The sequence below is a fragment of the Saccostrea echinata genome, unplaced genomic scaffold (assembly GCF_033153115.1).
Source record: "Saccostrea echinata isolate AGI-Se365-2 ecotype Australia unplaced genomic scaffold, CSIRO_AGI_Sech_v1 ptg000028l, whole genome shotgun sequence".
Lineage (NCBI taxonomy): Eukaryota > Metazoa > Mollusca > Bivalvia > Ostreida > Ostreidae > Saccostrea > Saccostrea echinata.
Genome location: NW_026889777.1, coordinates 716,278 through 741,596, shown reverse-complemented (window position 1 = coordinate 741,596; position 25,319 = coordinate 716,278). Strand labels below are relative to the sequence as shown.

At 31.4% G+C, this 25,319-nt stretch overlaps 2 protein-coding genes across 3 annotated transcripts in view; both read right to left on the bottom strand.

Annotated features, from left to right (window-relative positions):
* LOC133194003 (zinc finger MYND domain-containing protein 11-like) overlaps positions 1 to 25,319 on the bottom strand; it is a 187,921-nt gene that overhangs the window by 150,343 nt on the left and 12,259 nt on the right. The window contains exon 15 of one of the 2 annotated variants that reach the window (XM_061329914.1): positions 25,090 to 25,217. In XM_061329914.1, coding sequence (XP_061185898.1) covers positions 25,095 to 25,217 — 123 coding nt within the window. In that variant the 3' untranslated portion in view covers positions 25,090 to 25,094. Of the gene's footprint in view, positions 1 to 20,817; positions 25,218 to 25,319 lie in introns of those variants that run through there. The other variant, XM_061329913.1, reaches the window with a different exon arrangement.
* Positions 316 to 3,843, bottom strand: LOC133193608 (cyclic GMP-AMP synthase-like). The gene is made up of 5 exons (XM_061329570.1): positions 3,235 to 3,843; positions 2,580 to 2,782; positions 1,875 to 2,115; positions 1,237 to 1,449; positions 316 to 910 (listed from the first exon to the last, which is right to left on the bottom strand). The coding sequence occupies exons 1-5, from the start codon at positions 3,830 to 3,832 to the stop codon at positions 519 to 521; spliced, it is 1,647 nt and encodes a 548-aa protein (XP_061185554.1). The 5' UTR covers positions 3,833 to 3,843; the 3' UTR covers positions 316 to 518.

The window sequence follows — 25,319 nt, the reverse complement described above, 5'->3', positions numbered from 1 at the left end:
GAAAATTAACTTTGAACTTCATAAAATCAATTCGAGGACAGACATACTTAAATAAACAGTAAAATCTTTGTTCAACTTATATATCGCTTCAGTCAAATCATTTTAGAAGAAAAATACACAAAGTTAAAGAGAAAAAAATAATCTAAAAATAATGAAAAAATAACATAAAAAATGGCAAAAATAAAAAGAAAAGAAATAAGGAAAAAATTAACATAATACAAATACAATTATTTTTACAAGCTTTGTAAAAGGTACATTTTAACATTTACAAATCTCCATTTTTTTAAAAAAATCTATATGTATTATATATAAAGCTACAAATAATATACACGTTTATCAGTAAAGTGGTTATAAATGGACTTCATTGAAGATATATTATGCAATTAACAAACGACCACCCAGGATAGTGTACAACATGTAGTTCATCGATTGAAATTCATGAAAAATAAAAAATTTAACTTTCTCACCACTCGATCTTAATATGGTTATCGTCAACATTTCCCGACTAACCAATTAAACTATATGTATTCACTGAGTTTTCGTGCAACAAGAGCTTTTTCATTGTCTGGTACATATTTCAAAATATTGTCACTAGGAATGAAATAGTTCCGAATTTCTCCTGACTGCAGACATTTAACAAGTTCTTTTATACTTTGATTGAACAAAAGTTCCTCATTTTTCTCAGAGAAGTCTTTATGTCTATCGAAAAATCCTAGCATAAACATCTTAAGATGGTAACTGCAGAATTTTTCAATTCCCGGACAATCAGTTTTGATGTCTTCTTTTAATTTCTTTAAAATTTTAAAGATTGTCTTACGGACACCTTTGTCTGTATAATCAGCGTGGTTAATCAGTTTCTTTTCTGCATGAGAAAATGACACCCTCCAAAGAAGACCTCCATCTGCTTGTTCTGGAGACGAGAGAATATTTGTATAAGCAGTCAAAAAAAAGTTTCGGCTGCAATTCGTTAATTGTAATGCAATGCATTGTAATACGTTGTAATGCAAATGGTGTAAACTTTGTATTGGTACATGAAAATATCTTGATTTCTATAAGCGTTCTTTAATATATATATATATTGAGGAAATCTGATTTCTATTGTTTTCTTGACAAAAATGTATTAAAAAGTAAGATATATCTCAAGTACAATTTCTTTTGTCTTAATAGACAAAAATGTTAATGTTATAATTTAAATACTATGACGCAATATTGCAAAATATGTAATATTTCCCTTACTTCCTGGAAACGTCTTCGTGACAGCGTGAAAGCATTTCATCGCCTCTTTAGCGTGGTCATCACTAAGCCATTTTGCATGGAGTTTTCTAAAATTCGAGGGCCATCCATCCACTCTTATGGCTGGGACTAGATCTATGTCGATTGGAGGTTTGCCTTGAAGTTGTAGGTCATAGAACACAGTGAAAGCAGGACTTTCAGGAGCACGCGGCTTTCCTAGGAGATATGTATATATTTAAATAAATAAATAAATAAATTTTATATATATATATATATATATATATATATATATATATATATATATATATATATATATATATATATATATATATATATATATATATATATATATATATATATACACTTGCTGATAAAGATATCTACGATAATAAAAAAAAAACCCTGATTATAAGGAAGTCAAAAGTCGGTTATGTACAAATAATATTACACCTTTTTTAAATGGATCAAAGGAATTTAGGATATAGGGAATTTAAATATGAAGTCCATAAAATTATACTTGTTGGAAAGGTTTACTGCATATTTTGTGGTGCAATCAGAGTGAATGTAAGCAAATTTCGTTATCAAGCAAAAGCAGTATTTAAAACTATTGCTTGTTTCAATATGTGATGGGAAATATTTACTTTTTGTTCTTCTGCCTTCTCGGAAACCAGGACTTTCAATACACTTTTTAAAAATTTGGAACATCTTTTCTTTAAAAAAATCGGGTACGAGATAACCATCTTTATTGAACATCTTGTCAAAATCCTGACTAGTTGTTCGACCTTTCTTTATTTTACAGAAACCTGGTGGGCAGTTTGTAAAGTCAGCTTCAAAATTGGCCTTAGGGTAAAACATGAAATCAAACTCATCGGCATAGTCTATCTGGAAAAAAAAAGATACAAATGAAAAAGCATTCCACACCTAAGTTTAGCTGTACACATGAACATATTGCAAAAATGGTGACTTAGCAATTGGTGACTATTATTCTAAACTATTTTATGTATTTTTTTTTTTTAGATATTTACCATCGCATAAAGGTATGGTATAAGCTAAATACACAGTTTCATTTTACAATTCGAAGGCCAATAATCCGGAAGTTTCCTCTTCCAGACAAAATTTGTAGGGAACAAAATTAAATTTATAAAGGCAGCTCCAGTCAAGTGTACATTCATCCGGACGATTTGCTTGGGAACATAAGCGTCCGAAATAACGAGACTCGACTGTGTTCCAATGTCATAACTCTATTTTTTTTAAATTCCATGAATATTCATGACTCTAGATCTATCAGGTGTATACTAGTATGTTTGCCTTATTACTTCAAATATGATTGAACAATTGTTCAGTACCTTGGTTTTATCGTAGTAAGATCCAGATTTAAACAATTCCAACGGAAAATCGGAAACCCTGGAAATCGTTTCTTCTAAATTCTGAACAAATACATTGACTCTATCCACTCGTAGTTTACTGTCTTCTTTTGGGCATATGATGCCTGCCTTTAGAATTGTTAGAAGTTTACTTTTATCCGACGCAAGACATGACAGTGTCGAGTCTGAAATAATTTGAATTTGTAGTTAATACTAGTAAAATCATTAGATACATAAAAACATATTAAAATCAAGCTAATTTTATAAAAAAGAAAAAAAGAAAATTAAACATTATAGTTTAAGGAAGGATTCTTGTCTGGTTTCTGACTAAATGAAATATTCAAAGTATAAAACTATACTATTCCCTAAAAGTTTGAGAAAAATAGAAGAAAGCTGTTATCTGTTTTAGCTACATTATTTTACTCAGTTGCATCACTCGAACGGCCCTCTGGAAGAAGAAAATGACCTTGACCTGACCTTGCTCTTAAAATAAGAGAGACAAATTTAATCTGATTGTTTCCATCACTTAGTAATATTGCCTTCTTGAATCTGTGAAAATTTCATTAATTTTTATATATACTAAATATGAGAAGAATTCATCTTTCACAAATGATAATTCACAATTGATTCTTCTTACTTGACAACGATGAAGGTGACCTTTCAGTAAGCAACGGTTCCCTTGGTTTACCTCGTCCCCCTGCTTTCTCCTGTGGTTTAGTAACAGTGTGAGGGGAAGCCTGTACAACTTTAGCAACCTCCTTGATGACATGTTCTGACATGTATGTATCTGTTCTGTGAATTTCTCCGAATTTTGGTGGCACTGATTTTGGCCATGTCCTTGTATCACCTTTATGTTCTCGTTCGGGTCCACTATAAGATTTACATTTCTCGTTTACAGCGCTGCCATGTGGACTGTGGGTGGTTGTAAATCTTCCTTGGTACCCATCTTTTCTGTGACCGCCAGCAGTGGATGGTCTTTGTCGAGCACTGTGTTTTTCATCTTTTCTATCTTTGCTATGATAATGGCCATGCTGTGGAACTTTTCTTGAATAAAGCTCTGTTTCTCTCCGACCAGAGGAATGGCTATCCTGATGGTGCACTTTGGACATGTGAATGCTGAGTCCATGTTCATTTTTAAAATCATTTCTCTGACATACTCCACAAACTATGCTTGGATGCATTTTTGAGATATGTATACTTAACCCGTGCTGGTTTTTAAAATGTTGCTTGCACATTCCACATGTCAATGACATAATTCTACACGTCTGGAAAAAATAAGAAGAGGCCCATGGGTCATGACAGTCACCTGAGTATCATGAACTGAGGATCGCATTATTTTTATGGTTTTAGTCCCACTCCTCGGGATCCAGGGAGGAAAATACCATAAAATTCATGATGATCTTTGTTCCCTTTTACCCATGGATGCTATATATAAAATTTGGATGAAATTGGCTTTAGTTAATGGTTCTAGAGCAGAAACTGGAGATATTCAAAAGTTTACGCCCACGCACGATAATTAAACAAAGCACGACGACAGTTGAAAACAGATATTACAGTACGTGATTCAGATGACTTATTAAAAATACGGTTAGCAAAGAAACTGAACTGAAAAATCGACTCATGGTCAAAAATGGAAAGGGATCTTAACGAGGTTCGCTCCTGAGCGTTTGAGTAGATTTTTGTCTTAATCTATATTTCAAAAATTCTGCATAATGTTTTAGTTCTTACAACAAATTTGGATTCTACAAAACCAATTAAACGATATTCAGTTAAAACTCCATCCTTAAATTCCATACCAAAAGCATTAAGTGAGGAACTATATTTTGTGGCGGATGGATTTTTAGAAGAAAATGATCATTTTTTTCTCTTTCGAAGTATTTAAAGTATGTTAAGTTTGGATTCCTATTTTTCCATGCAGCCTGCACACAAAGTTATTCTGTGCCGTGAACTGTTTTATGCTGGTCCTAAATTATATATCAAATAGACTATCATGAATTCTATCATCATATTTGATAAATATAGCAAATATATTTCGAAAATTCAGAAAAAAAAATAGCCCTAACTTAAGCTTAAACTTAGCAATATTTTAGTAATATCTAAAAATTAACATCACAGACCCCCACTTTTAATTTCCTTATCTGAATATATAAGATACTTTTAACCATTCTTCTTAAATTCAGTAAAATGTCATTACTTTCAAATGATTTTATTGCTTGTTAAAAATTTTAATGTCAGTAAAATGATATTTTTAAGTGCAAAAAGGTCAAATAATTGAACATGCAAAGTAATTAGAAATTTTTTTTGTTGTGACAAATTTCAATGTGTCTATTCAAGATGAAATAAGACTGTGTTTGTTCCCATAATTTATTTGAATAAATATTATTGGAAGAAAAACTTTAAAAATTGATTATGTGTAAAAAGTATTTACAGTGCAAAAAGGTCAAACTAAATGCTCTGTAGCATCAAAAGAAGCGCATTGACCCCCATTTTTTGTTTTGATTTTTAATTAAGCTATGTGTGTAGATTCTTAAAATATACTTGATAAAAAATTCTCATTACTTTTGATGACAGGATCCAACCTCCTTAAGTTTCATTATTAATATACTATGCAATTGCCAATTCGTAAATACAGAAGTAATATTGTAATCTCTATTTTTGTTACCAAAAAAAAGTTTTAAAAATGTTTGCATTGAAAATATATAGCAAGTTTGACAGGTAATTAAACTGTGGAATCATTAGATTTCAATTTCATTGCGACTCCGTATTCATGGAATTCATGGGCACCTCTTATCCACGAATTAATATCCTCCACAAATCAATAAACTATAGTTTCAAAGTCATTTTTCCTTTCGTAGATATAAGAGAATACACAAAATTACGTCCATATGAACCTGCAAAATTTAAGCAATCCAGATCGAACCCCCCTCCCCTCTACGAATTTTAACGATCCCATAGACAGCAGAGTAAAGTAGTAGAAATATGATTTACAGAGGACCAATAGCACAAAAGAGTCGTCTTAGTAATGTACCCCATGAAAAAATTTCGTTTTAGAGTCAATCATTAATTCAGGAATAGATAGAAGGGTGTTAAACGATAAGAATGAAGTACCCTTTATAGCTTTTATATCGTTTGAACATTGCACTTTATAATTGTTTGGTTTTGATATCTGTGTGATCTACCAGGATGTCACTGCGGTCGTATGTTTTACAAGAATGTTAGAAAGTACTAAATCAGGGGCCAGTAGTACGAGCTACGTATGTGATAACGGTTACCAAGTCAAATGAGAAAGATGTGAGTTCTTGCAATAAAACTTCCCGATATTTTACCTATATGAATATTAAATGCACCAAAACGGAAATGAATGGTTGCGATGTGTTTTATTCAATATACATCCTGATTTAAGACTACCATTCTTAACTGGCTAACATTTTTAATTGAAAATGTATTCAATTAATTGCACCGAATTGATGTTTTTAATTTTTTAAACACTGTCTTGTATTCGTACATCTATATTTGTATTTCGACAAACATCTGTCCATCAAAAAATGTTTAAGTCGAATATATTTCGATTTCTAGATCTGCTACATGTTTATGATTACATGGGGATTTTACCCTCCTAAAACATGATTTTTTTTTTAAAGATCTGAATAATTTTCGTTATAAAAATAGTTTATAATATATCATTTGCTTGTTTTCGTCATAAAAACATTTCTGGTCTACATTGCTATTTAAGATATTCAATCATTTTGCAAACTTTACTGAACACCAAAAAATCTTGCTCATACTATATATATGCTATAGTTTCTATTCAATCATATGAATTGTTTTTCCTATGTCACTAGCGATAATATTTAGATTACTGACGCTAACGGTAATTGACCTTTAATCTTTAAAGTCACAGAGGAAAGGTTTACTTATCTTTTGGTGACAATATCGATCAAAGATAACTTGGTAACGTTTTTTAGTATTAGGGTTACACGCCCTAGTGATAAGTTCACGAGACACCGGGAAAACCTTGTGAGTGGGCGGCGATCTTTCTACTGTCAGAGCCTCTTCTTTTTATTATCCTGTTAATATTTGCTTATCGATCGCATTTTTCACACGCCAAATGTTTACATAATATATTATATATACTACCTCGTATCATATTATCATCATATTATATTACAAACTGTCATAGAATTTACATTTTTCGCATAAATTGTATTTGTTTTAAGAAATAATATTATAATACAAATAATATTTCATAAAGTTGCCTTTAAAACTCTTAAGTTCGCCTCTGCCTATAATATTTTGATTTTTTATATTTATTTATATTTAGAAATTTATGTCTATACATCTCAAGTGATCCACATAATTCGCACCGACTGTTGGACCCTGAACTCTTTTACACACACTGTAAAAAATGTGTTTACAATTCAAACACTTTTCTAAACACTTTCTTGTCACCTCCTTTTTTATATGTTTAATTTCTAAACATGTAAAATTCCTAAACATGTCTTAGAAAGTGTTTAGAATTTAAACACTTGTGTGCTTAGAAATTAAACATATCTAAACACATAAACAGAAGTGTTTAAATTCTAAACACATAACAGCAGATGTGTTTAAAATCTAAACACATCATAAGTTTAATTTGTACCTGCAGAAAAACAAAACACTCTCGTAAATTTAGGCACAAAAAGTATATGTTTTTTAAATGCGCATAATTGTCAAAATTTTCAAAATATGTAACCAATATTAATTATTTTCCATAAAGCCACTGAACGATGGGATATGTATTTAATTATACAATGCAATGGTCACTGTGCGATGTACATGTACTTAATTTACACAAATAATGTAGGAGATAAAACTGAATAGATTTGATTAGTCTCAACATTTCAATCAGAATGACACATACATGTAATTTATAACGTACACATATATAACAAACTTTTAATCTTCAAAATTATTAAGAAAATAATATTAAGCTGACAATTTAATATCAAAACTTCATTGAATATTTCTAAATTAAGGCTTTATTAAAGAATTGTTAAACTAAAAATACAAAATGTATATTTATATATATATTTATTATAATCATTATATTTTGAATCGGCTGCAGAGTTTTCCTCATGTCAATCACAAAATATCAAATTTAATGAACTTTCAGCAAGTCCCAAAGCACCACATATTATAATCTATATCCCATCAATAACTGCCAGAAAGTAACCCATTTCGAATGCACGAGGATAATTGTAAACACTGTCGAATTAACACAGAAGTCTTCAACAAATGAAGTTTCAAAGTGTTGATTATGGAACAACAACATTGCACTTGAAGATGACACCAGATACTCTGATACGTGTATTTTGAGTTCGATCTGGACTACGTACGGTGCCTGTAGGAAAGAAAGCCAGATTTTAGAAAAAGTACACTATCACTGATATTTTACATTACTTAGAAAAAAAAATTGTTCAAATTTTAGTGAAACTACACAGATATAAATATAGATGTTTTTAATGACATTTAATATTATTTCTTCTCCTGCAAGTCTATGAACGAATTCAAGATATCCCAAGTCAACTTTATTTACGTTGCTCATCGTGGTTAATTAATGCAAAGAAGAAGAAAACAAACCTTTAATGTATTGCAGCAACAAGATGCCCTTTCACGTATTTCACTATTTCGTCATGGTTATCTCTTGAATTGGGTTGTCATAACTCTCACTGATACATCACCTTAGCTTGTTGCGTTTTCTTTGTTTACATAGCCGCTCAAATTAACGTTCAAATATATATGTGTGTCATTTCCGGGAAGATAACTCTGCACTTTACAGTAAAACGTGTTTAATTTCTAAACGCGTTTAGATATAAAACATGTAAAGACATAAGTGTTTAGTTGTTAAACACAATACTATACACGTTTAGATCTAAACATGTAACAGAAGTGTTTATTTCCTAAACACAATTTTTACAGTGCATGTAAAGTGATTTAAATTACAGGTCGGCCTCCAATCGATTGTGGTTTGCTTAAACATGTTAAATATTAAAACAATTCTATACCATACATATATTAACTTTTCATTTATTACAAGAACCAACGAATTTGTCATACTTTCATGAAAATCTTAAAAAACCGTACGTAAACTAAACTTATAAACGTACACATGTCCATCCCATGTATCTATTTAGAATACATACAAGACTAGTATCTATTTACTTACTAGTATACTGACCTACGAAATCGTAATACACGTAAACATGCCTATCTTTTTACATAACAGTATCTATTTAATTACTAGTATACTGACCTAAGAAATCCTGTGCACTTACCTAGATCTATTTCAGATGAAAAGCACGTATAAAATTCCTGTTATAGAGGATGAACACAAGTGGCTTGATGAACAATTCTGAGAAGTGCATACTGTCTACTTTCATTTTCGAAAAATTTAAGGTTACCTGAGAATAATGATAACATCTTTTCAAGTTCACATAAACCACCTCATTCATGCATGTAAAAACAAGCTTGTCGGTTGCAAATTCATAACTGAAAGACAAACATTTGTGCCGAGACCTAATGTTCGGTGGAATGGGTATATTTTGTATAATTATATTGGAGGAATATAGAATGCGGTGTCAATCATCATGATCGTTATAATGTTCATTCTTAATAAAATCCTAAATTCAACAAAACAAATTCCTAAACAAACATCAAAGACCGTTTCACATATACGAGGGATGTCCCCATAAAAACGAACTTTTTAAATATTCATGAACATGATGAACGTAAATTCCCAACCCAAATTATCTATTTTTTGCACATTGTTCGGAAATTATATTTTTATTTTGACGAGATATTATTAGATTGTAATGTTTTGTGCATATGGACACAGCATTTATGTCAACCAATACACTTTTAAATTATAAACAGCCCAAGTCTGAAATAGTTTGGCACAAAATTGGACTCAAGACCCATATTTTGTAAAAAGGTCATTTATTCACAAAAGTACATTCATCAACATTCTAATTTTGTTCACGTGATTTCTCAAAGACTATGAATTGGATGGATTGGAATGAAATTTGCGAGAAAAACATGTCGTAGGCGGAATTTAGTTTATCTGGAAGGAAACACCATCAATCATATCTGGTGCCGAGCTATGTATGGACCATTTTCTGATTTTAAAATGAAATTTTGTCCAGGGATTATCTCATGAACGGCTAGAGATACATATCAATATCAAACTTTTAGAGATAATAGATCGTGATATAGACTTGCTTGAAAGTTGATTTTTGTACGCCGTCGGGATTTCCTGTCGCCAAAGGAAGTGAATTCATTTTTAAAAATCGATTTTTTTCAACTTTTTGTTTTTATAAATATTTTTCTGTGATATTAGTAGGGTAATATAGAGAGGGTCATCCAATGAGGCGCACTTTGCTTTTATTGTCTGAATAAAAATCTCAATAACTTTCATATATTTTGACAAAATACTTTGAAATTTTAAAATGTAGGTTTCATTATAGTGTCTATCATTAATCTATACAAATGTAAAGAATTTATAATGTACAATTATGGACTCTTTCGGTAGTGAATATGGATTGTCATTCATCAGAAAAATATCAATATTGACCGAGGGGAATATTGATATTGATATTTTTATGGTGAATATCAAACCTTATTCACAACCGAAAGTAAATAACATGTATAAGGTTTTTTTTTTTTTTTTTTTTTTTTTTTTTAACACTTTTTTCGGGATGAAATTATCGGTTGGACATGTGATCAAATCACACTGTCATTGGTCATTTGCAAAATTATTTTGTTAAAAACCATTCTGATTATACTCACAAGTACTCTGAAGTTGATATTAAAAAGATGCTTGAGTTTCTGATTGACAGTATCTATGTGGTTTTTGGAGACCGCGTCTTCCAACAATCTGTTGGAATTTCCACGAGTATCAATTGTGCCCCGTTGTTAGCAGACCTATTTTTGTATTCATATGAAGCAGAATTTATTCAAAATCTTATACATGAGAAAAGGAAATCTCTTGCTGTGGCCTTCAACTCGACATTTAGATATATCGACGACGTATTATTATTATTTGCATTCAAATGTCGTCACGATATATTCCAGGGAGCTTGAAATAAAAGATACCACAGAGTCTGACACATCTGTTTCATATTTGGATATTTTACTAGAAAAAGACGTTAATGGTAATCGAACATGCTCTACGTATGAACAATTTCTAAAACGAGGTAAGTTATTGACAAACAAGTTGATGAAACTAGAATATCAACAGTCTCGTTTAAAGTCATCATTTCGTAAGTTCTTTTGTCTACTGTAGATTCCTAAATATACGCGAGGAAGAAATTATCGCGTAATTACGCGAGAAGCACCACTCGCGAAATAAAATTACTTTCTTTTATTTCTATGGTGCTTTAATGTATGTAAAATGTCTAGATAAATCACCCTTTCGCGAATTATTTCTCTCGCGATTTGACGCCCTTTAGCCATTTTGCGATATTAAGTACTAGCGTAAAATAAGGAATCTACAGTATACAATGACCTTGTCAGCATATACAATCTATCATTAAGTCATATGCTGACTGACGTTTTTCATACTACATGTAATTGTTAGACCATTATTTACTGAATTATTCACTGAATTCTCGACGTTTTTTTCGTTATTTCCCGATCAAGGAGCACGCGGCGGGTGTGACCGGTCGGCAGGGGATGTTCACTCCTCCATGACACCTGATCCCACCTCTGATGTTTTTGGAGGCCCGTGTGTCCGCCGCTGTTTTAATGGACTTTGAGCTTGAATACTATTCGTTATCTCCATATTTCATGCATTACTCATAGACATCTGGCAGGCCGTTTGTTTGCATGAATTGAATGAGTAATCAACCATTTGCCAACATCGCGAAATTGATGGCCCCCGACCTTAGAGTTCAAGCTCCAGCCTGAGACTCAGTTATTCATGGATGAAAATGCATCACAGAATACCTTTATAAAATCTTTCTTTACTCAAAGACAGCTAGCAGGCAAATTACAAGCCCGAGGATTAGGGTTAGTTGCTCATATTTTGAAAATACATTGTATCTATGAAAAATCTTCTTTAGCCATGGACATTTAGCACTCAGACAGTATGCACGATTACAATGAGTGCTTAATCCTTTACTAAAATTGTACAATTCCAAGCTCAGGGACTAGGATGGTGCTAAGTTGATCATATATTGTAAGTATGTTAGTCTTTGAAACACCTCTTTTTTCATAGAAATGTACCAAACAATTTGTTTGCTTGATTTTAGTAAGCATCAAATCTTCAACAAAAGTTATCAAATTTATGTCTCCCTGATCCAGGGGTCTGCAGGCCCCTGGGTGGACGAGTTGGTTATATAATGATACAGTGTACTTTATCTTCTTCACTCCTGAAGTTCTAGAAGTCAAGCTGCATCAATATGATTATACGAACACTAGATACATGTATTAACACATTCGAACTTTTAAAATTTTGCCACAAAAGTACCAGGGATCAAGTACCAGTGGTTCTTATTTGGTCAAAAACTGAGAATCTCATGATAATCAGGTGACCGTTAAGGCCCATAGGCCTTTTCATATAAAGAAGTACAATAACACATTATAAAGAGGCAACACGAGGTAACATATTGCCACATATTTAGATGTTAAGATCTGCAGTAACAGATGTACTGGGAAAGCCATACTTAAGATAAAAACCATTCATGTTGATTTTAGAAAATCTTTTTTGTGTAAAAGGACGTATCAAGACACTTTAATGCCTTGATATTTGAAGTGCAGAGCTAAATCCCCTTTAGAGAAAAATAATTAGATCCAACTCTGTCAATATGCGTAAAAGAGTCAATTATTTACATTTGTTGCCATTCGTACAACATCTGAACTAAAATTGCTTTGCACTACAATCGGTATATTCTAGGAATTACACACTGTGCATTTTCACTCTCAACATTGATTCTTCACAGAGCATCTGTAACCTATGTATCATTCAAAATACCAGTACAAACTTCATTTAAATCGTTTCAATAGTATTTCAAAACAATGTTAACAATGTTAACAGAAAAAAAGTCTATAAAAAGAAATTCCGAATGAATGGAATATAATTTTAATAGAATGCACTCCTTATCTTAGGAAGAATGGGAACAAACATCTACTGCATATTTTAATGACCTACTTTTTGGATGGAAATACGAAAAGAAGCTTGGCTTACCTTTTCAATTATTTGAATGCCCATGAATGTCCATGAAACTTTTTTGGGAAAGGGGGGGGGGGATTCTAAGCAACCTTAAGTGCGAATGGCTATGTGCACTGGTCCTTGGTAAATGAAAATGATTGAAACGGTTTTTTCTAATTATGTGAAGAATGGAAACTAAAAAAGAGACCAGCTAAAGAATCGAGCAAGAGAGACGTTTGCTGTGTAACTCCATTAAGACAATAGAAAAACCCGTAGAAACACATCTTTTCAAAATCATAATTATTTGATACATGTACATGTACAAACTTTGTTCATATATTTTAGTATTAAATCATATCATAATGATTAAGATATTTCACATTTATATCAATATGATGAATTAAAGATATTAATTCTGGTAATTAAATAAATTTTTCAAATATACAAGAGTAGTATGTAAAATGGCTATAAAGTATAAAATTCATTTATTGAAAATAGACAATATTTTGCATCCAGCAAACATTGTTCAATCGTTCATGTACTTGTTAAAATTAAAAGTAAAACTAAGTTTTCAGACCACTATTCACATCCCCATAGTCAATATTTCCTGATCAATCAGTAAACTATATTTTTTCACTGAATTTTTGTGCTACAAGTGCTCTTTCTTTCTCCGGTATATATGTCAAAATATTGTCATTTTGAATGAAATAGTTTATAATTTCTCCCCCTTGCAGACCTTTAACAAGTTCTCTGATACTTTGATTGAGCAAAAGTTCCTTATTTGTTTCAGAGAAGTCTTTGTGTCTATCAAAAAATCCTAGCATAAACATCTTCAGGTGATAACTGCAGAATTTTTCAATTCCCGGACAGTCGGTTTTGATATCTTCCTTAATTTTCTTTAAAATTTTAAATATTGTCTTCCGGACACCTTTGTCTGTATAATCAGCGTGGTTAATCAGTTTCTTTTCGGCATGTGAAAATGACACCCTCCAAAGAAGTTCTGCATCTGCATGTTCTACGTAAGAGAATTTTTCATCACAGTGAAAAAAAAGATTGTCTCGTGTTACAAAATGTAATGATACTTGAAAACATCTTTTAATTTCTAGCAAGGTTCGTTTTCGTTTATATTGAATGCTAATTTGTATTGACTACTTTTTCCGAACAGAGACATACTCGTGTAGTATTAGAAGTAGGATGTGTCAGAATAGTATTTTTTATCAAAAGCTTGCTGCTATAATAATGCTTATATAAAGCAAAATATGTGAGTAATATAATCCTTACTTCCTGGAAATGTCTTCGTGACAGCGTGAAAACATTTCATCGCCTTTCTAGCATGGTCATCACTTAGCCAATTTGCATGGAGTTTTGTAAAATTTGGAGACCATCCATCTATTTTAATGGCTGGAACTAGATCAATGTCGATTGGTGGTTTGCCATAAAGTTGCAAGTCATAAAGCACAGTGAAAGCCGGACTTTCGGGAGGACGCAGTTTTCCTAAGGAGAGAGAGACAGACAGAGAGAGAGAGAGGCAGACAGACAGAGAGAGTAATTTTGGTAATGTGGAATTCTTTCATTAAAGAACACTGTCAAATAAATACTTTTTTTTTTTTAAAAAAGGGGATATTGAAATTAAAGAATTCAGACATTAAAACACAAGTTCACAAAATACGCTTATAAACAGTGACAGCATAAACAATATTAGAATGAGTAGAAACTTTCGATGGATGTTAAAAATCTTACTTCTGGTTCTTCTGCCTTCATGGAAATCTGGACTTGCAATACAATTTTTAAAAATTTGGAACATCTTTTCTTTAAAAGATTCGGGAACAAGATAACCATCTTTGTTGAACATCTTGTCAAAATCCTGACTAGTAGTTCGACCTTTCTTTATTTTACAGAAACCTGGTGGACAGTTTGTAAAGTCAGCTTCAAAATTGGCCTTAGGGTAAAACATAAAATCAAACTCATCGGCGTAGTCTATCTGAAAAGAAAATCATAAAAAAGATATGAATGTGAAACACGACATACTTAAAAGATAGAAATTAAGACTTGTTGTCATATTTTAAAAAAATAGGATGATAGATGTATTAAGAAATAATTTACAATGTTTTCTCATAATTACTTTAACGTCGTTTATAGATTGGAATTAACTCCATAATCAATTAAATCCATTATTGCAATACGTTCACGTTTTAAACTTTTGAAAAGATTGTATCATAAGTAAATTTACTTCAAAATTATGTTTAAATAATTAAAACTGCAAAATATGAAACTTTGACTCAAGTATACATTCTGTTCCCTTAGTGTAATGAATCATTTTATTTTTTTAAATAAAAGACATTAGAACATTTTTTTACCGTTATACCGTTTCAACTATATATATGTGTATTGTAAAATGGATTGATTGCCCAGTTCATATTTTATACCTTTGTATTATCGTAGAAAGATCCAGATTTAAACAATTCCAGCGGAACATCCGAAATCCCTGCAATCGTTTCTTCTAAAGACCGAACAAATATTTTGACTCTATCTCTTCTTAATTGGCTGTCTTCTTTTGGGCATTTGATGCCTGCCTGAAGCATTATTAGAAGTTTGCTTTTATCCGATGCGCGACATAAGAGTGACGAATCTGAAAAAAATGAATCTGTAATTAAAAAATATTAATTTTATGAAAAACTATCAAAATCATTGGTATAAGAAATTGGACAGCATAATACACAATCTGTTTTCTATCATAATTTCATAAAAAACATGCAGATGAATAAAAAAAAAAAAATATTAGCGAGGCCAATTAAGCATTTCTCTTGCCTGACATTGACGAAGGTGACCTTTCAATGTCCAACAGTTCCTTTTCTTTTCTTTGTTTAAAACTTCTACCCCCTGCTTTCCCCTCTGATTTGGTTAAAGATTGCGGAGATGTCTGTACATCTTTAGCAACGTCCTTCTTTTCTGATATGAAAGAATCTATTTTAGGAATTTCTTTCAATTTTGAAGGCAAGGCTTTTTGTAAGGTCCTTGTATGGCCTTTATGTTCTCTTTTGGCACCACTATAAGATTTACAATCTACTTTTACAGTGCTACCATGTGGATTGTGGGTGGTTGGAAGTCTATCTTTGGATCTTGGAGTTTCTCTTTGCATTGAAAAACTCTTTTCACCTCTTCCATCTTTGCTGCCGGTTCTATGCTGTCTTGTATAAAGTTCTGTTTCTTTTCGTCCATATGAAGTACATTCCTGAGGGTGTATTCTGGATATGTGAATGCTGAGTCCTTGTTCATTTTTGAAATCGCTTCTTTGGCATATTCCACATGTTAGTCTTGAGTGCATTTTTGACAAATGTATACTCAATCCATGCTGATTTTTAAAATCTTTCTTGCATATTTCACATGTAAAAGACATAGTTATTGCAGTCTAAAAAAGAATTAAAACTAGAGTAAATGAAGTGCAATAAAGTGTACAATCAATTTCAGGTCACAAAAAAGGGCCTTTCAGTAATATAAACAAACAAATTGCCAATTAACGAAAGTAACGAAACGAAAGTATTCTCTATTTCTTTTACAGAGGCAGAAAAAGGCAATGGTATATATATGAACTTAATGTGTAGTTGTTACTCATTGCGCTGTTTAAGAAAATGTTATCATTGCATGAGAAAGAAAAACTTTAAAAAAGATATCTGGTAATATCAATAAGCAACAGGTAACTAAAGAGTATAATATGTCGCTTATATGTAGGAAAAATGTCATACAATATTTGTCTTACTGATATACCTGATAGAAAAATTAAGGTTCATTAACTTTCTGCTCACTCATAAAAAAAGTTTCTTCAACTCTTATGATTTTCCAAAAGAAATGTATTTTTTAAGTAAAACTCAGACATTTCAACATGACAAATTTGTAAAGGAATAATAGACATTTATGTCATTAGGAGTTATCTCTCTTATCAGAGTATCGATGAACTTTAATTGGAAAAAAGTGTCATGATTTGAAGGAAAAGATGGACGGAAGTGTTTGTTGTGAATAAAATTACCCGACGTGTGACTTTTTGGCTTCCAAGGTGATCCCTGTAATCTGAACAGCAGTGTCCTCAAATCTGAAAAGCTTCCTGTCGCTTGTCGTCTTGTTTTATTGCCTTTGTACTCTGTAATTCATATGTGTTCTATATTTGTTTTATGTGGCCTGCCCGAACGTTATTACAGCTCATACATTTATACAATAGAGCAAGAAAGTACTTCATTAAGGGCTACGAGTAATGTGGTTTTCGCTGTTGACTGATAATGTTTACCAAGCCATGTTTTATCAATGAGAAACATGTGAGATTTTGAAAAGAAACGCTGATACTTATCTGTAAAATTATTCATTGAATCGTTCGGCGAATGAAAGTTTGTACCATGTGTTTGAGTATATTTTAGTTTGAAAAAACAAACAACAAAAAAAAAAAAAAAACAAACAAACAAAAAAACAGAACAGCATTCTTCACTTGAGCTTCTAGCTTTTGCGTCCCTGTCATACATATGTTTGTCTATCGGATCTTTTATGCCAAATGATTTCAAATATCTATTTACATATATATTTTGATATACTCATTAAGATATAGGTTTTGCGTCCCTGTCATATATATGTTTGTCTATCGGATCTTTTATGCCAAATGATTTCAAATATCTATTTACATATATATTTTGATATACTCATTAAGATATAGGTTTTGCGTCCCTGTCATATATATGTTTGTCTATCGGATCTTTTATGCCAAATAATTTCAAATATCTATTTACATATATATTTTGATATACTTATTAAGATCAGTATACTGACTTACATATTCCCGGATCTGTTCAGAGTTGAAATGAAAGTATAGAAGACGAACATGATAAAGTGGCTTGATGAACTATTCTGAGAACTGCCTACTGTCGACTTTCATTTTCGAGTACCTGTATGTTTTCAGTTACACACATAAATAAAGCTTGACGTGTAAAAGGTGAAGATAACGATCTCATAAATCCAGTAGAAATACGGATCGTGAACAGGGCAAACATACAGGCTCCTGGAAATACCAGAGCTGGGATCAGGTGCCTAGGAGGAGAAAGCTTTCCCTGTTCAACCGGTCACATCCGCCGTGAACCCGCTGAATTAATTTAATGGAGTAATTCATCGTCAGAATGGAATGAAAACAAAGGTCAAACAATTTGTAGGAAGCATGTAAGTCAAAATATGACCAAACAAGAGTTTGCATGTGCAAATAAGGTCATTATTATTAATTTGCAAATTGCTGACTTTAAACGAGATAATTGAAAACCTTGTAACATCAACTGACTTGTCAATAGCCTACCTCTAATTAAGATTAAATGGATCGTACTCAGAAAATGCTTTTGAGTATCAAATCAGTTGGGAGACACAAACACAATATGTAAGTGATTGTGGAATTAATATTCCTACATAAAAGGAAAAAGCTGACGATGGAAAAGCTGAAGTCATCCCGTTTGTCATACAGTTTAGCTGTTAGTTGACTATTAACGTATATAGTCAGTAAAATATCCAAGCTGATGTAGCAGATTCTGTAGTGTCCTTTATTTCTTGTTAATATTCAAAGTTCAACCAAGCCGCTATCCTATTTCTTCAGCAAAATATTAACTACTGTGAAAAATTCAAACGTACTATGCCACATCATTTTCATAAAAGTGGTGTAAATAAAATGTGGATTCAAAATCTCTTAAGAGATTCTGTGAAATTTTAAATCACATAACCCCTTTTTTCAAAAGGAAATATATACAGCATCAAAACGTATGATTTTCAAAGCTTCATATGTCCATTTCCACGATAAATTATATAACTGGTTCTTCGTTTTCATAGACAACTGCGTCCTCAAAAAAAGTTTTCATATCTTGTATATGGTTACCTTTAGTTACAAAATTACTTTGTAAACTAGAAATATGTCCGTAGGACATGAATGTCCTGTCCAGGGTTTATTCGTAATGAAACATGAAAATCTGTATATGTGTATAAAGTTTGGCGAAAATATCTTGAACAGTTTCTTTAAAACTGAGTTTAATACACAATAAATAATAAAGTCAAAGGTCATTCTTTGAAACTAAGCTAAACACAAATAAAGGAAAAAAGTTCATTGATGTTTTTTGCAGAAAAGCAGCTACTTATAATGCCCCAGTTATGAAAGAAAAAGCAGTACACACAATATCTTGATCGATTTAGTTCAAAACAACGTTTTCAAAAATATCTTTTTTCATAAACAGTTACGACAAAAAAACGTCGTTCTTGTATTACTGCAACATCTGTTACTACATGTAGCTGAAGGGATAAAGAAGAGGCCCATGGGCCACATAGCCACCTGAGCACTTTGAAAAGAGAAAAGCAGAAATCAGTTCGATTTCAAAGTTTAAAATATATGTGGTCCCACCCTACCCCGGGAGGGGCAAGGGAAGAGGCAATGATTTGAACAAACTTGAATTTACACTAACTGAAGATGCTTCCATATTTATATTACTGATCATGCCTTTAAAAGATTTTTACAGATCTGAACTTTGTTCAGATTATGATCCGGGGCTAGGATGGGGTCACAATGGGCGATCAAAGTTTTACATGGGAATACATAGGAAGAATCTTTAAAAATCATCTTTTTTCAATAAGGGATACAGTCATCTTCCAAAACCATTATTGACCATATTTATATGGAAGCATTCTCAGAGAGTGTATTTTCAAGTTTGTTCAATTCATGGCCCCCAGGGGTAAGGTGGAGTCACAATGGGCAATCAAAGTTAAACATGGGAATGTATAGGAAGAATCTTTAAAAATCTTCTTCCCAAGCCATTATCAGTCATATTCATGTGGAGGCATCCTGAGATATCGTAAAGTTTGTTCCAATCATAACCCCCTAGAGCTAGGGTGGGACCACAATAATAGTTTTACAAAGAAATATAAAGGAAGTTGTCTGTGAATTTTTCAAATTTTCTACTTCTTCTCAAGCACCACTGGGCCAATTTCAACCAAACTTGCCAAAAAACCCTCTTTTTTTCAAGGGGATTTAAGTTTGTTCAAATGAATAGGCCACGTCCTGCTTCAAGGGGAGATAATTAAGAATTAGTGAAAATTTTAAGGCATCTAGTAATAATATTCTCAATAAACATGAAAACTTCATTACATGGTGTAGATTCAAGTTTAGTTTTTCGTGTTTTTTTTTTCAAATAATGACCCCAGGGGTAGGCGCGCCACTTAAGCATTCCTTTAGCTCAGGTGAGCTAAGAAGAAGTTGGAGTTTTTTCAATGTGGGGATGAATGACACACACCACTTAGTTCCGACACTGAATGTCAACGACGTAAACTTGAGGTTGTTTACAAAAATGCATTTCTTTAGCTCAGGTGAGCTCATCAGAAGTTGGAGTTTTTTTTCCAATGTGGAGATGAATGACACACACCAGTTAGTTCCGACATTGAATGTCAACGATGTAAACTTGAGGATTTCTTCATCGACTCTTTACAGAACAGCTGCTACTTATAATGCCCCATTTAAAAAAGTACATACGTACGTATCTTGATCGATTTTCAGAAAATATCTTTTTGTAAACAGTTATGAGAGAAAAAAAATTCCGTGTAGTTTCAAAATAAGGATCAAGGTGTAAAAGCACTTTCGTTTTTTTTTCTTTTTATAATATTTGAAGAGGTTGAAAAACTTAAACCACTAAGTTCTGACACTGAAAGTCAATGATGTAAGCTTGAGGATAGATTTCTAATTAAAGTACTGTTATAACATTTTTGCTAATATGCATAAAGCTAAGGTCAGACCGAATTCAGCAAGAAAACTTAATTTGACATTAACAAGTTTAAATAAATGAGTTTCTAGTTACCTTCATCCCAGATTTAAATGTTTGTTTACAAAAATGCATTCAATTGTCTCCGACTTGAAAAAAAATAGCGGAGTAAAGAGTGAGAGACAGGGGGGTGAAGTGGGGGGTGGAGGGTCCCGAGGGACGGAGGCGGACAATCTACATTAGAAATAATTAATTCAAGCATCAATGAAATACTACTCACTTTATTTTTTATACATTAAATATTTAATCTGTTTTTTTCACAATTTCATATAACGGTTTATCATAATACATGTAAGTACATAATTATATACTCAGTAATCATTCAACATAGTGAGACAATAAAAATGTAATTATAAACATGTTTTGTAGTTTACATTAACAAAATTGAAAGTACTTTTCACACAATTAATGAAATAGACATACTATTATCAAGAGAAAAAAAACCCACTTGGATGGATATTCCAACAGATCAAATCAAATAATTAACAAATGCACAGTGTAAAATCTGATTATTCTGAAAAGTTGGACGACCCTGGGAATCCAGACTAGAGTTTAACTACTTCTACTTTAAGTGATTAAAAACCCCTATTATTAATTAACAATATATTTGAGAAAACCTATGGGAATTAGCGAAACAACATGTCTTCAGTGGTAAGAAATCATTAGAATGTGAGAAACTTCTATTTGACCACGAACACCTAAATATAGCCTTAGCTTGGCCTTAGAAGATGTTTTCTCTATGGCTAAATGATTATCACAAATAACCAAACTAATCAGAAGAATAAGCCCACTGATCTTGGATGTGGATGTAAAGATGACATCTTTATTAATCACACATTATATGTACATGAGATTAATTTTGTGGTATATGATTATTGAAAGTGGTTTAGATAACTGTTCAGAGCATCTTATGTTCTGTTTGATGGAATATTTACTAACATAAATGATAAAATAATAATTCAAGTATAAGAGAGTTTCTTGCCATTCCTGTAATTAATTTCAGTATTGGAAAAAATGCTAACCCCCTTTAGATTGAAAATTTACATTCTGATTCAGGAAAAGGAACAGAAAGAAATGAAACTATGCCAAAGTTGTTGATATACAATTTTGCACATCATGCCTTAAGACTGTGAAGTATAAAACTATTCTAGTTCATGACTGTGAAGGCTATAAAAACTATTCTAGTTAATGAAATTGTAAATTGTGTGGAATTTTTCATTTATCAAAACCAATAAAATGGATTCTTGATAATAAATTCAAGTATACACCATCATAACTAAAAAATCATTACAGTACTTTGGTTTTTATTTTTATTTCTACAAAAACAATATGTAAATACCATTATCTAATGTATATTTTAATGTTGTCAACACACAACTGTTTTTTTTTTAAAAATAAGCTGTTATATCGGAACACAAAACATTTAGATGATAGGATGAAGTTGACTAGTTAAATTTGCACCATTTAAGCTCTGCCTTTTCAGATTTAAAACAAAAAGTGAAGGGTACTTCTAGACATTGGTTATATAATGAAGGAGTTTATTTATTAGTGAAGATAAGCAATAAAAAGCAAATAAACTTATTCTACCTTTTAGAATCATTGGTATATCATAAGAAAATGAAGAACAATGATGATAAACAGTTCACTACTCTACTTGAAAAGAAAATTTAATTAAGCTATAAATATCTGATTAAGCATATTAAGGATGAGTTAATTAAAAAGAAATAGACACCACATGAGACAGTATTTCTTTACAACTATCCTCTGAAGAACACTGAGAACTGGCCCCTTTGCGGAGTTTTCTTTTTGCATTAGTCACAATTATCCCTGCTGGCTTAATAAATCAAGATGGTTACAAATCCATGTGAATTAATTAAGTCCTCATAAAAATACTACAAGTAATGAAGGTAGTGTACATGCTGTTCTTTTGTGGTGTTTTAGTTGTTTTCCTTTAAAAAAAAATTTCTATTAAGCTGACTATCAACAAATTCAATCAAGTCATACATAATGTAAGTACGGTCAAACCTTGTTATCTCAAACATGACGGACAAAGAAAAACTTTGGGATATCAGAGGATTATAGAAATTGAGATTAAAAACACATCAAAATCAGTTGGGACTTCACACTCATATTTACGGCATTTGAGATATTGACGTTCAAATTACAAAATGTCAACTGTATTTTAATGCAAGAATTTCTATACTCAAAGAACTTTTAAAAGTGTCTTGAATGCAGAGTAATCGAGAAAAGTGTTCAAGATATATATGTTCAGAGTTCACATTCAGCCTTAGTTGGGACTACAGACTCACTTCAACATATTTCTATTTGAAATGAGAGCTTTCAAAATACCAAACTTTAATATTCAGTGGATAATGAATTTTTGATTTTTAACTTGACAAACAAGTAAATGAAAGAAAGAGAACATTAACAGTGTGGAAATCTACTGATGAGAGATTTTAGTGAAATATTAGACAGTGATTAACCTCACTTACATGAAGGGTCACTGCAATCATTCTGGGTGTTTCCCCCTTAAATAATATCTTCTAGCATTATGTAGCACTACATATATGTATGAAAATAGACCTAAGTATGGTATTATTTCAATCAAAACATGAAATTTAAAGTTTATATTCATACACAAAGCACTGATACAGCAATTATATAATAGTAAAAATAAAAATCATGCCAATGTATAATTAGCATTTAATGTGTACATCAATCTTTGTATAATTTATTACACTAGATGCTTTTTGGATTTCTAAATTAAAATGGTTGCTTATTGAACATATATCATTACGATCCTCAAAATTAACATTTCACTTAATTTCAAGTGTTCATTTTTTACAGAGAGACACAATACATAAATTTTAGTAATTTTTCAAACTTTTTGAAATATCCTTTTTATGAATTGCAAATTATAAAGATAAACCTTTAAGATACAGTTTTGTAGCAAGATTGTTTTTATATAAGGCTAAAAATACAAATAGGAAAAATAGTCTGCCAAAATGTTTCTACTATTGTTTTAATACAATACAGAAATCAAAATTTCAACAGCCATCAACATTTTTCAGAAATCATTTTAAGCAGTTTGCAATCATTCAAGAGCTGTCAGAAATTTTTCATCTTTACATTCCATGTATGGCACTACCACCTATTTATAAACATAAACCATATTTTATTCAATAGACATATAGTAATTATATACCATGTGGTGCAATGGATTCATGCAGAAAACCATCTGATTCCACTATCAACTACATTTATGTATTGCCTTGTCTTAACAGTCTTGAAAGGGAACAGAGATGATCATGATTGAATAAAAAGAAAAAAAAATTGTCTTGATACAGCAAAAAGAAAACTTACAATATTTCATCTAAAACTGTTCAAACTAGTATAACTATCATATAAAAATGATACATGTATATAGGGAAATCAAAATATCCTCACCTGATTTTTTTGACAAGAAAAGTTAGACTATAAGGCAATATATAATCTGTGAATGAAAGGGGTGTCAAAAGTGTGTAACTGACGCCACTCAATATTGCCAACACTGTTGAATTGTCCAGACAGACCAATGTATTAGAGTTTCATTATATAACTGCCTTTTCATGGTAAGTATTAATAGCATTCTCTCTTTCATTAAATTCTTTTCAAAGTGAAAATCTACCAGTCCATCATTTCACACAGTCACACAAATTTTTAAAACTTCACAATTCTACTTGCAATCAGAAAAAAGAAAAAGTTATTATAATATATATATATAAATGTACCTAATAATTCACAATCCTTGGAATACGTAAAAAAAGGGTAAAATAAAAGTATTTGCTTGTTATGCACATGTATAAATTACACTATATATAAATAATGCAAAGGGGTTTAAATTCCCTGGGCTAAAATTTCACCACTATAATGATTTGTGTGTAATATTTATGGTTTGCAATGGAAACTTGTTTATAGAACAAATATATTGTACATATGGCCTTTATGATTTAAAGTACTGTACATAAACATATCCTTCACTGATTGCAAAAGGATTATTTTCAGCTCCATTACTATTTTTCCTTTGCAGTAGTGAAGGCTTACAAAATTATTCTTAACAAAAAAAATAATTTGATGAGCACAATTATCTTCAGGGTTACATAATTTCAAATTCAATGTAACCAAATGTAAATTTTTTTCCTAAAGTTTATATTTCACATATAAAGCATGATAAAATTTTTCAGTAGAAAATTCTCATCTTGGAAACCTTGTCATCAACATAAAAAAATACAACAATGCAATGTCATTTAAATGGTCGACAGTTTCATATATTTATTGGTGAACTGAATCAAGTCTGCTGCAACAATTTCCACATGGTTTTTTCTAGTTTTCAAATTTAGATCCTCCATGTACTGGTTTCACACTGAATCAACACACTGTAAAGCACATACACTGTGCTTAATTGTCATAATGTCAGATTTTCTTCTGTAGTAGATGAATGTTTCCTGAATTAAATGGCTACCGTTTCCGTCGACACACCCGTTTGTGTTCTTTGTGCCAGTGTTCCTGCTGACATTTTACAGAACAGTAAGAAGTGTTCCAACAACAATGGTACATGGCCTCTTCTTCACAATTGTAACACTAAAAAGTTATAGAAAACAGTGAGTATAAAAATTCAAATGAGTTCAAGAATAATGATTATTAAAGAGCTCAAATATTCAAATATAACAGAGAACTATTTTA

Excerpts from the sequence above, each read along its gene's own strand:
- LOC133193608 (XM_061329570.1), bottom strand. The coding sequence starts at position 3,832 with ATGTGCAAGCAACATTTTAAAAACCAGCACGGGTTAAGTATACATATC. Across the intron at positions 2,783-3,234 it reads GTCACCTTCATCGTTGTCAA|ACTCGACACTGTCATGTCTT; the intron begins GTAAGAAGAATC and ends AAATTATTTCAG. Across the intron at positions 1,450-1,874 it reads AGAAGGCAGAAGAACAAAAA|GAAAGCCGCGTGCTCCTGAA; the intron begins GTAAATATTTCC and ends CATATCTCCTAG.